This window comes from Arachis ipaensis, chromosome B3 (assembly GCF_059453495.1).
Source record: "Arachis ipaensis isolate K30076 ecotype BB chromosome B3, ASM5945349v1, whole genome shotgun sequence".
Classification (NCBI taxonomy): Eukaryota; Viridiplantae; Streptophyta; class Magnoliopsida; order Fabales; family Fabaceae; genus Arachis; species Arachis ipaensis.
Genome location: NC_142438.1, coordinates 5,228,285 through 5,244,464, shown reverse-complemented (window position 1 = coordinate 5,244,464; position 16,180 = coordinate 5,228,285). Strand labels below are relative to the sequence as shown.

At 32.8% G+C, this 16,180-nt stretch overlaps 4 protein-coding genes and 1 non-coding gene across 5 annotated transcripts; 3 read left to right on the top strand and 2 right to left on the bottom strand.

Moving 5' to 3' along the window:
• Positions 1 to 1,320: 1,320 nt before the first annotated feature.
• Positions 1,321 to 6,208, top strand: LOC107629056 (protein CLT1, chloroplastic). Its single transcript, XM_016331744.3, has 10 exons — positions 1,321 to 2,016; positions 2,527 to 2,672; positions 2,897 to 2,934; positions 3,237 to 3,352; positions 3,589 to 3,688; positions 3,780 to 3,815; positions 4,062 to 4,112; positions 4,228 to 4,351; positions 4,932 to 5,057; positions 5,526 to 6,208. Exons 1-10 carry the CDS (start codon positions 1,547 to 1,549, stop codon positions 5,690 to 5,692), a joined length of 1,374 nt encoding a protein of 457 aa, XP_016187230.1. The 5' UTR covers positions 1,321 to 1,546; the 3' UTR covers positions 5,693 to 6,208.
• An 809-nt stretch (positions 6,209 to 7,017) lies between these two features.
• Positions 7,018 to 9,828, top strand: LOC107629057 (rhodanese-like domain-containing protein / PPIC-type PPIASE domain-containing protein). The gene is made up of 8 exons (XM_016331746.3): positions 7,018 to 7,465; positions 7,563 to 7,679; positions 7,815 to 7,906; positions 8,413 to 8,513; positions 8,633 to 8,743; positions 8,911 to 9,019; positions 9,437 to 9,487; positions 9,609 to 9,828. Exons 1-8 carry the CDS (start codon positions 7,204 to 7,206, stop codon positions 9,687 to 9,689), a joined length of 924 nt encoding a protein of 307 aa, XP_016187232.1. The 5' UTR covers positions 7,018 to 7,203; the 3' UTR covers positions 9,690 to 9,828.
• Positions 9,829 to 9,923: 95 nt separating this feature from the next.
• Positions 9,924 to 9,995, bottom strand: TRNAP-AGG (transfer RNA proline (anticodon AGG)). Its single transcript has one exon. It is a non-coding gene; the product is annotated as a tRNA-Pro (tRNA).
• Positions 9,996 to 11,339: 1,344 nt separating this feature from the next.
• On the top strand, positions 11,340 to 13,832 carry CPK17 (calcium-dependent protein kinase 17). The gene is made up of 8 exons (XM_016336021.3): positions 11,340 to 12,127; positions 12,304 to 12,447; positions 12,541 to 12,693; positions 12,765 to 12,880; positions 12,987 to 13,154; positions 13,252 to 13,379; positions 13,469 to 13,568; positions 13,675 to 13,832. Exons 1-8 carry the CDS (start codon positions 11,434 to 11,436, stop codon positions 13,774 to 13,776), a joined length of 1,605 nt encoding a protein of 534 aa, XP_016191507.1. The 5' UTR covers positions 11,340 to 11,433; the 3' UTR covers positions 13,777 to 13,832.
• An 826-nt stretch (positions 13,833 to 14,658) lies between these two features.
• On the bottom strand, positions 14,659 to 15,455 carry LOC107629059 (RNA-binding (RRM/RBD/RNP motifs) family protein). The gene has a single exon (XM_016331748.3). It carries the CDS (start codon positions 15,358 to 15,360, stop codon positions 14,986 to 14,988), a length of 375 nt encoding a protein of 124 aa, XP_016187234.1. The 5' UTR covers positions 15,361 to 15,455; the 3' UTR covers positions 14,659 to 14,985.
• Between the last annotated feature and the right edge of the window lie 725 nt (positions 15,456 to 16,180).

Genomic DNA, 16,180 nt, shown 5'->3' with positions numbered 1-16,180 from the left:
ATTTTATTTGCTGATTTATTGTAAAAAAAAAAAAAAAAAGTCAAAAGACCACTGTAATATTCAAAGTTCAATTTAAAAAATAATAATAATGCAATTAGAATCTCAATTATCAAATTAATGTAAAACGTGAATAAGAAAGACATTTTGAGAATTTAGTGGAATTTGAATACAAAACCTCATTACAATAACTCGTATTAAATCAAGGCATGTAGCACATTAACTGAATCTAAGATTGTTTGTATATGATAAATTTCATGATACATATATATAGAACAAATAAATAAGAAGATTTATTTCCAAAAGAGAATAGACAAGAAGAAATGGAAGTTGATCATTGTGTGTGTGTGGTTGATAATTTAACACAAAAATAATATACAAAGATGTGAACAAATTTGATGTCCAAATCTAAGTGGCTACTTAGTGTATGTATTTATGCAAACAAAATAGCTAATACCAAAATAAATTATGATAATTAAATATGGTAGTTAATTATATATGTCAAATTATTTAATAGTTTATATTAAATTCAATAGAAATTCAAATTTTTAATTAATATTAGTTAGTTAATTTTTTATTATTAATTTTAAATATTAAAATTTTAGATTTAAATCTTAATTTTTTAAAAAATAATTTTATAATAACACTTGACTAATATTAATTTTTGAAAAATTAGTTTTAAAAATTAAATAAATAAGTCCCTGATTTTTTAATTAAAAAATAAATAAGATCTTTGATTAATTAAAAATATAAAAATATAATTTTCTTTTAAAAATACGAAATATCTAAATTTTTCGTTCAAAATATATAAAAACAAATAAGTCTTTCAAAAAAATTTAAATATTTTGAATTTATAAAAATAAAAAATATTTTTATATTTTTAATTAGTCAATAATTTATTTATTTTTAAATTAAAAAATTTAAAAGCTTATGTATTATTTTTTTTGTCATATACTTGTTCTTTTTTATTATCATCTTAGACAATTTTTTAATTTTTAATAAAATATCCAAAATTAATTAATATCTAATTAATGACGAATTTAAATATTATTTAAAAATATGACAAATAAAATTTTGTATAACCCAAATTTGTTATAAGTTTAGAAATCTTAGTCACATACTCACATGGAATATAACCATTTTTTTCCCCACAAAATTAAATTGAAGCCAATGCTTTCACACTCATACATTAACATTACATAGACATGAATAAATCAGCTTCGGTTGTTATAATGATTAATTTACTAATTTATTTGAGTAGGGATAAAAAATTTAAATTTTATTTTGTATATATAATAATTTATTAACCATCCATAAACTCTTAAATTGAAATCTAATTTGCTATGGATTAGTTTCGTAGGCAAACAAAAAAGCATTACGTAGCGCATTCAATCATTGATCATTGATCTCACTACATTAACCTTATTTATATAAATTCATAATAATGCTTCCTTATAATTAATTCATTCATTCATTCATTTCATCATTTTCATTCTCTTTTCTCCTATTTAATTTCTTTAACAAATCCTTCAAAATTAACCGCCAAATTATGGAGCCATTTTGCCGCCGATTGTCTGGCGGCGGCGCCACGACCTCTGCCGCCGGAATTCAGCTTCCGCGACCGAGGCAGGAGCATGGGATTACCGCAGTACGCTACAATTACAATTACGATCCTCTCCGGAAGCGGAGGTCGATCACGTTGAGATTTCCAATGCGGTTGGTGGCGGCGGAGTCGGAGGTGAGGTCCACGCGCGGCGTTGGCGCGTGGGAGAGATCCGAAGAGGTAGCGGGAAGAGAGAAGGCAGCGGGTCCGTGTTCATATGCCGTGGAGGATGATACGGCGGTGGCAGCAGCAGCTGCTACATCAAGGGTGGGCTCAGAGCGGGGAACGGCGGTGGAGGTGGCGGTGGCAGTGGCGGCGACGGTGGTAACCGGAGTGGGGAACAGGGTGCTGTATAAGCTGGCGTTGGTTCCTCTGAAACAGTACCCTTTCTTCTTAGCTCAGCTTGCCACCTTTGGGTAACTTTCACTTTTTCCAAACTCATAACTAACTAATTGCATTAATCATGTAGCTAATTAGTTCTCAACTTCTCATGCATTTGTATATGAGGGAGTTTCAAGGTCATTTTTAATTTTTTTTGGCCAGTATATCTTTAACAAATAAATTTTACTAATTCATAAAATTCTAAAAAATATGAATATAAATTATATTGATTTATATATACAAATTTTGGTAAATACATGTGTAAATTATATATTTTTTATGTGTAAAATTCTTATAAATATAAGTACAAATTATTGTTTACCAAATGTTGACAAAAAATAATAATATTTATTGCCTATGTAACATTGCATTTTGTGTATAAATAACTGTGTTGTTTCATATATTTTTAATATATATTTAGTATTTCAATATGTATTCTATACATATAGTTTATTTTTTATGAATGCATAATAATATGGTTAAATCTTATTTCATTTCATATGAATCATGAAAAATAAAAAATGTGTTAATTGTTATAATTTCAGATATGTAATAGTGTATTTTAGCATAATGTATATCCGGCAACATGCTGGTATTGTTACTGAAGAGATGCTGAGTATGCCAAAAGCCCCTTATGTTCTCATTGGTATTATAGAGGCTCTTGCTGCTGCCACTGGCATGGCTGCGGCCGGTAATTTTCTACTTTCTATCCTTGGTGATAATTGAATGGATATTGTCACTTTTATTTTGATAATGCTATTCTTATATTTTTCCGTATTATGCAAAAATGTAATACAAAAAATATATATAAGGCATGAAGTGACATTATAAAAAAGTGGCAATATGCTCACTCCCATAAACAATCATTTTTCTGATTTTTATTTGCTAACTTGTGGTGTTTGTTTCTTGCACCAGCAATTCTCTCCGGAGCATCAATTCCAATTCTGTCTCAGGTAACTCACAATCTCACATATCTACTCTGTTTCTACATTAAGGTCCTTTTGGTTTAAAATAGACTCATATATTCCACAAAGTGGTATAGTCCTGTCATTTATTTTCTGTTAAGAGTGGTATAATCCTTTCTAAAAATGGATAGGAGTCGAGTTGAGTATTTACTCGAATTAAAATTGGGTGCTTAAGTACCAACTAAGTCTCTGTTAAGTTCATATCTATATACATGCTGCATAGGTTTCTTTCATGTAAATGCGGAGCTAAAGATTGTCAGTTTGCTAATTTGGCCTATATTTTGTTGCAGAGTTTTCTTGTGTGGCAAATTCTTCTGTCAATTATTTTTCTTGGGAGAAGATATAAACTCAACCAACTATTTGGATGCTTTCTTGTAACCATTGGCGTAATTATTACTGTAGCAAGGTTAGTGTGTGTTAAGTTTAGGAGGCCACATGTTAATGGAAAAGTGACAGTAAAAAGAAACAAAAGGGAGTAACTTCTAAAACAAATTCTAAATAGCACTCTTACAAGTGAAGTACTGACTATGAATATAGCTGATTATGACATTATAATTACATATGTTTGGCACAAACTAAACTGTCTAAAGCCTTGTGTTTCTATGCATATGTTTTTTATTTTTTATTTTTTTACTGTTGTAGTGGATCAAGTGCTGGGAATTCACTAAAAGAAGGTGGTGTATTTTGGAGCCTTTTGATGATAGTTTCATTCTTTCTCCAAGCAGCTGATACAGTTCTCAAGGTTATTGTCATTTATGATGTTTATCTCCTTTTCCTTGGTTTCAAACTATTAATTTCTCTATCTTAATGCTTGGAATTTTCATACTTTGTAGGAAATTATCTTTCTGGATGCAAATCGAAAACTGAAGGTTTGTATATTTGTATGAAAAATGTTGTTAACTTGTAGTCAAAATTTCATTTCAGTTTTTATCTTAAACAATATATATTAATTTGTTCTAATACTCTAAAACTTGCAATCCGTAAGATGCATGTTTTGCTAAACCGTTCAATTTACTTATTTATAACTGTCATTTTTCTTTTTTCTACTTTTTTCCCCCTCTGAAAGGTAAATATACTAATCAGCATTATCTAACATTATCTGAATTCTGAAACAGTGTGGCTCTGTGGACCTATTTGTTGTAAACTCATATGGATCTGCTTTTCAAGTAAGCACTCTGAAGTTTTCTTAGAAATTGTTTTCAGCTTTTCATTTGCAATAAAAGTGCATACAGTGCAAATATAAAATGGATGGCTAAATGCATGAAAATGTGTTTAGTGTAGGCACTATTCATATGCCTTCTCCTCCCCTTCCTTTCAAAACTATGGGGCATACCCTTCAGTCAACTACCAACCTACCTTAAAGATGGTGCAGCCTGCTTCTTGAATATTGGTACATTATCAAGTGGTAAGCTCTACTTCATTATTTTCTATCCATAGTTCATGATTTCAGTTTGGCTTTGTGATTGTTCTAGTATAGAAAATACAGAAATATTTAGAGATATAAACTTGTTCGGAGAGTTGACAAAAGATATTTCTATTAGATTTTCTTCATCTCTATTGTTTCGATGCCTCTGTATTTGTGCCATGAAACAATTACCAAACATGGATTATGAGTTAGTTTGGTGTCCACTTGTATCATGGGATGAACTTTTCAAGGATAAGCTCTATATGGAAAAAAGAATACCAATATATGAACCTTAGATGGGATATGAACCTTGCTGCTACACTCAATTCAATGGTGAATGATATGTGAGTCAGCATGTGTCACACACATCATATTTATAAATAACACAACGGGAAAAGCAAATGCTTATTGGCACTTGCAAGAGGTAGACTTCAAAAAGGTTATACCAGATTACTAGCTTCTGTAAGATTTCAAGAATTGCAATTGTCACTTCAAAGGGAGGGATAAGTCTAAAATCTTTAAAACTTTAGCTCTTATCTTTGGTAATTCTTGAGATAACGAAGGCCTTTTCTGGTTCCAGGATGTGATGGTGCCCCTCTGCTACCTATGCTGTTTATTATTGTTAACATGGGATTCAATATTGCATTGCTTCATCTCCTCAAGATCTCTTCAGCTGTTGTATCTTGTCTGGCTTCCACATTTTCAGGTCTGTCATTTGTTTCCATCAACTATATATAGCTTCAATCATGTCTCTATTGAAATCATTTCTTTCCTTAGGGTGTGACTCCCTCATAATCAAATATATAAAGGGAGAGAAATTCTTAAATAAACTTTTCATAGTGAGAAATTATTAGATGACCATGAAATGAACACTAAGCCAAAAATTGAATTGTGCTTGTATCAAATAATGGAATAATTATTTCATCATTGAGTTTGTTATGAAGTTATACTTTTATCTAAAATGTCACTTTTTTATTACATAGAGCATAATCCACCTGCTATTTCATGAACATCTAATAATTTTATTCATAGTTTTAACACTAATGTACTAAACTATGAATAAAAGAAAGGAAACCATTACCAATTTATATGAACTAATCATGCAAGGTAATGTGGGAGTTATGAGATATACATAACATAACTCATGCAATTTGCAATTTGTGTTGTGTGGCAGTTCCAATATCAATCTATGTGTTCACTCTGCCATTGCCATACCTTGGGGTTGGATCATCTCTTCCAACAGGCTTTGTAGCTGGGGCCATCATTCTAGTTTTGGGGTTACTTTTTTATGCATGGACCCCTTCAAATGCTTCCTCACCGAATGATGTATGTTGCAATTAGTTGACATTTCATTGAAGATGGTACACTACTACAAGAAACAATTCATGATCCAATTTGTTCCATGATGGATATAAGAAGAAGAAAGCAAAATATTGTTGTTGTTATATTAATTTTAGTTTCAATTTTTAGTGAATTGCAAATTTGCATTTTTTGGTGAGCTAGGCTCAAAGGGGTATAAAGAAAGAAGAAATAGAAGATGTCTCAAGTTGAATATTTTGTGTAAGGTAGGAAAACAGGATTGAAGAATAAGATTTTTTGCCATGGAAAAAAGGGGGCCAAGACTAAGATATTGAAGTGCTACAAAGAGTTCCAAGATCTTGTTCTTTTACAAAGTATGCCAGTATGGCATAGTCTAATTTATCTAGCAGCCAATCTCATTTCAGTGTGATAAGATTTTATTGAAGTGTGTGGAATGGCACACTGAACACTAAATAGGGATAGAAGTGAACTTAAGGAAATTTTCCAATTGGTCCTTTAATAGTTTAATAAATTGAGTTGATAAGTTTATGAGCCAAACTGAAATATTGGTATTTTTGTTAAAAATATTATTATTTTTTGTAATTACATGTGGGTGAATTTTATAGGTGGATTTTGAATGCATGTCATCATTTTGGTAATATACAAGATAATATTTAACTAAAATACCATCTTTATCTCTATATTAAAAATAATTTCTAATATCATGCACCATACTACTTTACTAAAATGAAAAAAATACCCTATTAAAAATATGTGTTAATGTGTCAAGCTATATCATGTGTTAAAATATGTGTAAAAAAAAATAAAACTATGCATTTATGCAATATTCTTGGAGTTTGTCCAACTTTTCAAATCAATTTTTTAAAGAATATATAAGAATTTATACAAGTATTATTTACAAAGAGACATATATAAAGAAAATTTCGCCAATGAATTACAGCTCAAATGGCATAGTCTCTTCATACTCCTCTAAGAGGTTGCGGATTCGAGTAGCTTCTAAATTTTACCTAAATCAACCAATTGATGAGTTTCAAGTTTCAACTATCTATCGTCCTAAATAGCAAAACCCTATCTTTACCTCTTTAAGTGGTTTGCTCCATAGTTAAGGGGCAACATACTTTCATTATAGACAAGTGCTACGATTAGAACAAAAGGGTTTCTTTTTCCACTTTTTTAATTTTGTTTTCCATTTTTCTTAAGAAACTTGATTAAAATCATTTTCTTAACCTATATAAATTATAAAAAATTAACCATTAGTTGTTTATATAAAATATATATTAAAAATAAATTAAATAATATACATAGAGACATATACATAACATAATATTATTGATTTAGTAATTAATTTTTTTTATTCGTATCATTTTTTGCAAAATTAAAATAATATTTTCATCCAAATATCTCTCTCTCTCTCTCTCTCTGGTATAGGCATAATCTGTAGGGGAAGACATGAAGATGAGTAATTGAGTAAGTAGTTGTCTTGTTTTTCAGTTTGAGTTTGATATTCCCAAAGGCTTAGAAATATCATAGCAATGTTGAGAGTTTCTGTGTTACGCTCTTCATTCCCAATAATACCCTTCTCTTCCTCTTCTTCTTCTTCTTCTTCTTCTTCAACCTTCGCCTCTTTCTCTTCTTCCTCTCCTCCTTCTTCTTCTTCTTCTTCGTCTTCTTCTCTTACCAGAATTATCCACAGAACCTTCCATTTCCACTCTCCTTCCCTTCCCTTCACTCTCAAACACTTTCAACCTATGACAGCTCATCATCATCACCACCATCATCTTCCCAACGCTTCAGGTAACTAAAAGTTTCCTTTTTGATGCTTTGTTATGAATATGGAGGATACCCAACAAGTAAAATATTCTTTTTTTTTTCTTCATTTTTATTTTCACAGCTTCATATGGCACTGGGATTGGCCCTGAAGGTAATAGGGAGATACTGGTGCAGCATTTGTTGGTCAAAGAAAATGACCAGAAGTTGCTCTTGGATCTTCAGCAGAGAATCTCTTCAGGTTTTGAATTAGACTATGAAACAAAGTTTCAATTTGTGTATGAATATGATAGGGTGTATATGTCAGTGAATAAATTGAGTTACTTTATATGATAGACTCTGTGACTCTGTATTGATTAATTGTTGTGTGTTTCAGGTGAAGATTTGAGTGATCTTGCTGTGGAATATTCAGTGTGTCCATCCAAAGAAGAAGGAGGAATGCTTGGATGGGTCAGAAAGGGGCAAATGGTATGCTAGTTTCTGGATTCAAGCTTGTTTTGGGGGATTTTAATAAAGTATTTGTAGTATGCCTTTGCATATTGTCTACCTTTTTTACAAGGTTTTAAGGTTTCTATGAATCACTGCCTTATGTAAACGAAGCTTTCTTGCTCGGATGCAAGGTGATTTATTTACTCCTGATTCAGCTCCCTCTTGTTTGTCACCATCTCTTATATCAATTGTATCTGGATGCATTAGCCTAAAGATGTATCAAACAGTAACTGTGACCGGTGATGGATAAAAGTAAACAAATAAAGTATGTAGTTATTTCGGGTAGGTGAAATTAGGGTAAACGATAATGTGTATTGTGTTTGTTCTTGCATTTTCCTTAACTTTGATCATCTGCCATTTGATTTGTAAAGGGAAGTAGCTGAGGAGGGGATATAGTTTTTGAAATTTGAAGCAAATGTTTTTCGTTGGTTTTACTGCGATTATGTGATTGGATGATATATGTCGGACGGTGAAAAATGTGATAGGTTCCCGAGTTTGAGGAGGCTGCATTTGGTGCTCCTTTAAACAAAGTTGTAAGGTGCAAAACAAAATTTGGATGGCACCTGCTGCAAGTTTTATCTGAAAGGTATGTCAAGGATATGTTTAAAAATCGGATAATAAAGTATGCATATTTAATGAAAAATATTGGTTTCTGATAAAGCCCTATGGTGATTAATGATGCAAGTATTCGGCTGGTGTTCTTAGGGAAGAATCAATACTCCAAGACATTCAACCTCAAGATCTGCAAGTGAAAATGCAGGATCCCAACTTTCTGGAGGAGGCACAGTTAATCGATGTTCGAGAGCCTGATGAAGTGTATGCTCATGCTTTATTCAACACTAGTTAGTTAATTGAGTTCAATATTAATGCTCTTTTGAGATTTCACAGTGAGGCATATACACTTTCATTTGAATATGTGGAGTATTCATTTACTATGCTTTGTTTATCATGGTAACTCATTTCAGTTCATGCATCTTAAACAGGGCCAAAGCATCTTTGCCGGGATTTAAGGTTCTTCCCCTCCGGCAGTTTGGGGTATGGGGTCCTGAAGTAGCTACCAGTTTTGACCCTAACAAAGATACGTATGTTATGGTAAGTACGAAAGATTGGTTTACCAAACTCTTAACAGTAATCTTGTAATTTTTATATTTTGAAATTGGATCGATATGGATTATGGAAGATACATTCATGTCCTTCTTGCCACTTCCTGCTTTTCCCTAACTAGTTTGTAAGAATGAAGCTGGAATTCTTTGAATAAGTTCCTTCATTTAGAACTCTTTAAGCTTGAATTTCCAGAGGCCTTTCTATACAGATGTTTAAAAAAGCACCGGTATGACTATATCTTAATTCTAAATGAATTTATGTTGCATTTCGACCAGCGATAGTGTAGTCAGATTGGCTGCTTAGTGATCTTATTCCTGTGATGCAAATTATGATCATATTTGGATCTGATTTCGAATGCAACGCAGTATTCAGTTCACATTAAAATAACTTGAGTTCTGAATGCAGTGTCATCATGGCATGCGATCGCTACAGGTTGCCAAGTGGTTGCAGTCACAGGTAAAATGATATATGGCCTTATACATCGTGTGCTTGCGTGTGCGTGTGCGTGTGCGTTTATATGTATATAGAAGAAACCTGGAAAAGAGTTATTAATTGTGATGATGTGTGAATGTTTCAGGGTTTTAGGAAAGTGTACAACATTTCTGGTGGAATTCATGCATATGCTGAGCAAGTTGATCCATCAGTCCCCACTTACTGATATAATCTTTTTTTGTTTGAGAGAGGATTTTAGCTGGAATTCTTTTCTTCTAATTGTTACTTTGTGAGGATATTCTGTTTTTGTGTTATACAAATACAATGTGACCTTTTACCTATTATTAGAATTGTGATTCATTTTATTTTTGTCACAAATCATAGGTAATTAAGGAAAGGGTAAAATGTAGAAGAAATGTTTCAAAAAGGAAAAAAAAAGAATAATGTGTTACAATTTTTAGGGGCATTCCGAGAATTGAACTCGGGACCTCTCGCACCCTAAGCGAGAATCATACCACTAGACCAAATGCCCTTTTTGCTTTTGTAAACCCTTATTATTTTATATTTATATATTCAAATATTGATGTAAGAATATAGTCATGTATACTATGCTCTTTTCGCTATCAAATATTCAAATCTATGTATTAGGAGTTAGAAGAAATATATACACGAACAATAAAACATTAAACGGATAAATATAAATATCACACCAACTTAACTTTTGCAAAAGAAATGTTATTTATTCTCCAATGAATAAAGAAAAAGTATATGATATAAATAAGAAAAAATACCTAACTATGTGTATAACGTAAATGAATCATTTATCTTATAACGTAGATGAATCATTTATCTTATACTTATCGTTAGAAATACGTATAATATAAAAATTTAGTTAAAACTTAAAAGCAAAAGGCTCCTTAACTATACAATGCTTTAATTGAGATTGTATTTTTGTCGAAAAGACAGTAAAATAATTAGTATTAATGATGAGTTTTTTTCTTCATCATTAATATTAATTATTTTATCAATTTTTTCCGACAAAAACCATCTCATGCGTTCCCAATATAAGATATAAGGCAAATAATCCATCCAATTATATTTATACACGTGGATGATTTTCTCTATCTATACTATAGACATTTCTAATGAACAAAAACACTAATATTGGTGTCTATTACTCTATTATATAGATTTAGGTAAAAGGAGTAATACCAACATGTATTCTTAGGATATGTGTTGAAAGACCCTAAAAATAATAATTGTTGATATTCTTTTATGCATATTTGGTACTTTACAAGTATATTAAAAATATAAACAACTTAAACTTTTTAATAAAAAATTACCCATTTTATACTTCCTTAAAATAAGTGCAACGCACTGGTAACAATTCAAGTTAAGATTATTGTTAGATCTTACAAACAGAAAACTAATATTAGTTGTTGCAAGTGAGAGTAATTAACACACTGTTAGAAACCAAGATCCTATGATATTTTTAACATACCAAACTCTAAACTTAAACTGTATTAGTTTCAATATTAAAACTGCATAAAATACCAAAAGGTATATCTGTTTAGTATTGCTATTATCCTCCGAGAATTCCTCCACACCCTTGTTATGCAAAAATTATTGCATTAGAGACATATAGTTTATTGTAACATTTTTCTTTTCTTTTTTTATTGTAACAAAAAAAGTAACAAGAATTAATCACACTGTCAATTACCTTCCTCAAATCCACTCCATCATCATTCCAATCTGTAAATCATCAAACTGTCCTCATGTTTTTTTTAGGATTATTTTTATGCCTTCTCCCTTCTTCACTACTCTTTCTTCATCATCCTATTGTTTTTTTCTCTTCTCCCAACACAAAAAATAGATATTCATTTTCATTATTCCTATTATTATTCTTATTGTTATTCTCTTTTCCTCCACCACCATCACCACCACCTTGACCTTTATATCTTCCTTGATCCATGGGGAACTGTTGCTCTAGAGGCACTGAGGCCCCAGAGGAGAATTCTAATGCTAATGCCAATGCCAATGGTGGTGTTGACAAGAGGGAAGATGGAAGGCAAGACCCTGGCAGCAAGCAAGAAGGTGGAGGAGAGGCACAATCAAGGCCAGCCGCGCCTGCTAAGCCGACGAAACAAGGGCCGGTCGGTCCTGTCCTAGGAAGGCCAATGGAAGATGTTAAATCAACATATAGCATTGGCAAGGAGCTAGGTAGAGGACAATTTGGTGTGACACATTTGTGCACTCATAAGGTCACAGGGAAGCAATATGCTTGCAAGACCATAGCCAAGAGGAAGCTATCTAACAAGGAGGATATCGAGGATGTTCGCCGAGAGGTTCAGATCATGCACCATCTCACAGGGCAGCCTAACATTGTGGAGCTCATTGGTGCCTATGAGGACAAACAGTCTGTTCACCTTGTCATGGAGTTGTGCGCCGGAGGCGAGCTCTTTGATCGGATCATTGCTAAGGGGCATTATACTGAGCGTGCCGCGGCTTCCTTGTTGAGAACCATTGTCCAAATTGTCCATACTTGCCATTCAATGGGAGTTATTCATAGAGATCTTAAGCCTGAGAATTTCCTTTTGTTGAATAAGGATGAGAATGCGCCCCTTAAGGCCACAGATTTTGGTCTCTCAGTTTTCTACAAGCAAGGTATCATTTAAGGAAAGAAGAAAATTAAGGGTGTGTTTCGTTGTTTTCAGAATTTTGTGAAGAGAAAAGAGAAAACAGAAGGCGAAAACAGAAAACATGCTTCAGATGCTACATGAAGCATGTTTTCGATAACTAGCTAATTTGTTTACTGTTGTTGTTGTTATTGTTTTTGACAGGAGAGGTATTTAAAGACATTGTTGGCAGTGCATATTACATTGCACCAGAGGTTTTGAAGAGGAAATATGGGCCAGAAGTTGATATATGGAGTGTTGGTGTAATGTTATACATTCTTCTATGTGGTGTTCCTCCATTTTGGGCAGGTTCATAATACTTTTATTTACATTATTTTATAGAGAATATATATGGCTTGTTATATCTTGAAATAACTGAAATCAATATCTGGTTTTTGTCAGAATCCGAAAATGGGATATTCAATGCCATTCTAAGAGGCCACCTTGACTTTTCAAGTGATCCATGGCCCTCAATTTCACCATCAGCAAAAGATCTTGTAAGAAAAATGTTGAATTCTGATCCCAAACAAAGGATAACAGCCTACCAAGTTCTCAGTAAGTATTTAGTTGCTTGAATTGCTTGAATTCATGTATGATAATTACTCAGATTCTCATCTTTGAAACAGACCATCCATGGATCAAGGAGGATGGAGAAGCACCGGATAAACCACTCGACAACGCTGTCCTGAATAGGCTCAAACAATTTAGAGCAATGAACCAATTCAAGAAAGTTGCTCTAAGGGTGATAATCACCTATTATTCAAGCTTATGCTTCATCTGCATGAAGCATGAAGTTGTCTAAATTTTCATGAACATGGGACTAATAAATTTTCAATATGGATATATAGGTTATTGCTGGATGCTTATCAGAGGAAGAAATCATGGGACTGAAGCAGATGTTCAAGGGGATGGACACCGACAACAGCGGAACCATTACAATTGAAGAACTCAAGCAAGGAATGGCAAAACAAGGGACTAAGTTGTCAGAACAAGAACTTCAGCAATTAATGGAAGCTGTAAGTAAAACCTTACCTTCAAAAAGCTTGTGTCCTAATCAAACTTCTATGTTATGATTACCTAAACAGATTTCCTTTCTCTTTTGCAAAATTTCAGGCAGATGCAGATGGTAATGGACTAATAGATTACGACGAGTTCATCGCGGCCACAATGCACATGAACAGAATGAACAGAGAAGAACACCTTTATACAGCATTCCAATACTTTGACAAAGATAACAGCGGGTAAGTGGGGCAAATTAACAATATTGAAGATAACTAATTTGGTGTAGTTAAAAGGGTTGTTTTAATCTCATTACTTTGGCATAAATCAGGTACATCACTGTTGAAGAACTAGAACAAGCTCTTAAAGAGTTTAACATGCATGACGGAAGAGACATCTCGGAAATCATCCAAGAAGTTGATTCTGATAATGTAAGACCTGTACTGAATGAATGAATTAACTGTTAATTTAGCAACTCATGTTTAGATGAGTCTTGATTCAAGAGGAAATAACGACGAAAATCGCATGTTTGTGCAGGACGGCCGCATTAACTATGATGAGTTTGCAGCAATGATGAGTAAGGGACACCCAGAAGCCATAATGACCCGGAAAAGGTGTTCGGTATCTTCGCTGTACTAGCTGGGGGACCCGGGAAAAATTGTTAAACCAGAATCACTTGAGCCCTGCAGGTGCTAAAACTGACATTAGAAAGATGAATATGATATATGATATGATATAGGTTGAGGAATGATGGGTCAATGTGGAAACAAGCATAATAGGTGGGGGTGGGGGGTTTACAACAAACATTTGAAAAATGTGAACATATGTATAATAGGTGATTTGATTGGGGGTGGTTTCCTATTTTTTATTTGTTTCTTTGTTTCCTCTGAAAAACTGTAACAGTTCTCTGTTGTATCAATTTAGGAATAAAGTTGAAAGTGTGTTTATTTGTATATTAATTTCTATGTATCCATAGTGTTCATGTGCCTTGTTAGCTTCATATATTTGAACCACTTCATTACTTCATTACTTCTCAATTCAGATGGTATTATAAGTACTTATTTAATGGCAGATCCTTACCTAACCAATTTCTTAGAATCAAAATTTGAACTGTTTCATTCATGCAGCAATGCTACCTCAAATCTTAAACCATCCTCTTATCCATTCCATCATCAATCAATTTGTTGAGCCTAATCAAAATCCATACCATCATAAAGAGACTCGTGTTTGAAGAATCATCAAGTTGCAAGTTGAAAAAGTAATCATTAGCAGCTTATCTTTCCAAATTTTCATAACCATAGCTAACCTCATCGTCTTCATGAAAATGCAATCTCAAATGTACATGGTTTCTCATGTAGTTCAATAATATAGATATCTCCAAATGTTCAACTTCCAAGTTTCGAGTAAATTCGAATTCTGAATTGTGATTTTGTTATAAAAAATATATATTTATGCCTCTTAAGTAGAAGCTGAAAAGAGTAGCTTCTGTTAGGAACAATCTCTTTTTAGGGTTCATGCAAGCCAACAAGGTTAAACTTAAATTTTATTTATTTTTTTACATAATCATTGGTACCCAATAGCTTTGAAAATTGACAGATAGCAAACTTAGAACTTTCGATTTCAAAATCTAAAGATGCATAGTATCACACAGGGAGTCAATTTCTCAAATTCAAGAACCCTAAAAACCCCCTTTTTTCTTGCTCTCAAAATTCAGATTATTTTTGCACAATTGACACATGCATATTGCAGATATCTCATAATTTCAATTTCTATTCCAACAACATAGTCACAATCGTATGCAATTTCCTCAACAACAACAACAACAAAAGCCCTAGAAAATTTTCTCCCCTACTTATCTTTGGTGGAGACACCGTACTTCTCCTGCATCTTCGTAATCTCATCCTCCTTCTTCTTCTGATCGAACTTCTTGCTCATCTTCGCTTGCTGGTAATACAGAACAATAAGGTACCGATTCGCAACGTTGAAACCGGAGAGGTGGTCGACGGCGGTCTTGGCGTCGTAGATATCCTCGTAGACGACGAAGGCGGTGCCGCGAGTGTCCTTGTTAGTGCCGATTCGGATCTGGCGAATGGCGCCGTATTTTCCGAAGATGTCGTACATCTCTTCGCTGGTGATGTTGAAAGGTAGGTTTCGGACGTAGAGGACGCGGTTCACTTCCGGCGGAAGACGGGTGTTACCCTTCCGGAGACTTATGGCTGCCATGGCTTTCTCAGGGTTTCTACAATTGGGGGTGTTTGGATGCTCAGAAAGTGAAGGAAAATAGAGTCTCGAATTTTCTCGGGAAAATTGCCGGTTTGGGGCAGGTGGTGGATTTATATCGTGACTTCTTTTGGGTTTTTCGTTGGTCTTGTTTTCTGGGTTGGGCTAAAAGCCTCAAAACAAAAAAAAAATTCCCCCTCCAAATAGACAATGAGTTGGGTTATGGTTAGCTCACTAGTCCGCTTAAATAAGTATCAAGATTCGAATCCAGCTTTATACATGCAACAACCCATTGGCCATCCACAAACCCTTGAATGGAGTTAAGTACCGTGACAGATTAGTGTGTGTTTGGATTACAGTTTGTAAACGGGAGTTTGCATAAAATTGATTTTGCAAACTTGATTTTGATAAAAAGTAAGTTTGTGTTAAAGTGATTTATGTTTGGTAATTTTTGTATCAAAATTGATTATAGTAAAATAAATGTTGTTTGGCTTATACCATTCAAAATCACTTTTAGATAAAAAATTACTAAAATAGACCTCAACTTAAATAATTTTTTTATATTATCCTATCATTCTAATTTAGATATTTAAATAGATCTTATTAATTAATTTTATAATAAAATTAATATTTATTTACTAAAATAAAAATAACATATAAAAATAGATAAAATATATTTTTAAATAAAATATATTTTTAAATAAAATATTCTTTTATATATATATAAAAGAATATTTAATCAAATATGTTACATTTTTTTGAAGTATTAACTAAAAATATTACTTTAGTATTTTTTTACATCATACTCTTATTCCAGCACTCT

Coding starts and splice junctions, on each gene's coding strand:
- LOC107629056 (XM_016331744.3), top strand. CDS start 1,547: ATGGAGCCATTTTGCCGCCGATTGTCTGGCGGCGGCGCCACGACCTCT. Junction 4,113..4,227: donor CATATGGATCTGCTTTTCAA/GTAAGCACTCTG, acceptor TGTTTAGTGTAG/GCACTATTCATATGCCTTCT. Junction 5,058..5,525: donor TCTGGCTTCCACATTTTCAG/GTCTGTCATTTG, acceptor GTTGTGTGGCAG/TTCCAATATCAATCTATGTG.
- LOC107629057 (XM_016331746.3), top strand. CDS start 7,204: ATGTTGAGAGTTTCTGTGTTACGCTCTTCATTCCCAATAATACCCTTC. Junction 8,514..8,632: donor CTGCAAGTTTTATCTGAAAG/GTATGTCAAGGA, acceptor TGGTGTTCTTAG/GGAAGAATCAATACTCCAAG. Junction 8,744..8,910: donor GTTCGAGAGCCTGATGAAGT/GTATGCTCATGC, acceptor CATCTTAAACAG/GGCCAAAGCATCTTTGCCGG.
- CPK17 (XM_016336021.3), top strand. CDS start 11,434: ATGGGGAACTGTTGCTCTAGAGGCACTGAGGCCCCAGAGGAGAATTCT. Junction 13,155..13,251: donor TTCAGCAATTAATGGAAGCT/GTAAGTAAAACC, acceptor GCAAAATTTCAG/GCAGATGCAGATGGTAATGG. Junction 13,380..13,468: donor TTTGACAAAGATAACAGCGG/GTAAGTGGGGCA, acceptor GGCATAAATCAG/GTACATCACTGTTGAAGAAC.
- LOC107629059 (XM_016331748.3), bottom strand. CDS start 15,360: ATGGCAGCCATAAGTCTCCGGAAGGGTAACACCCGTCTTCCGCCGGAA.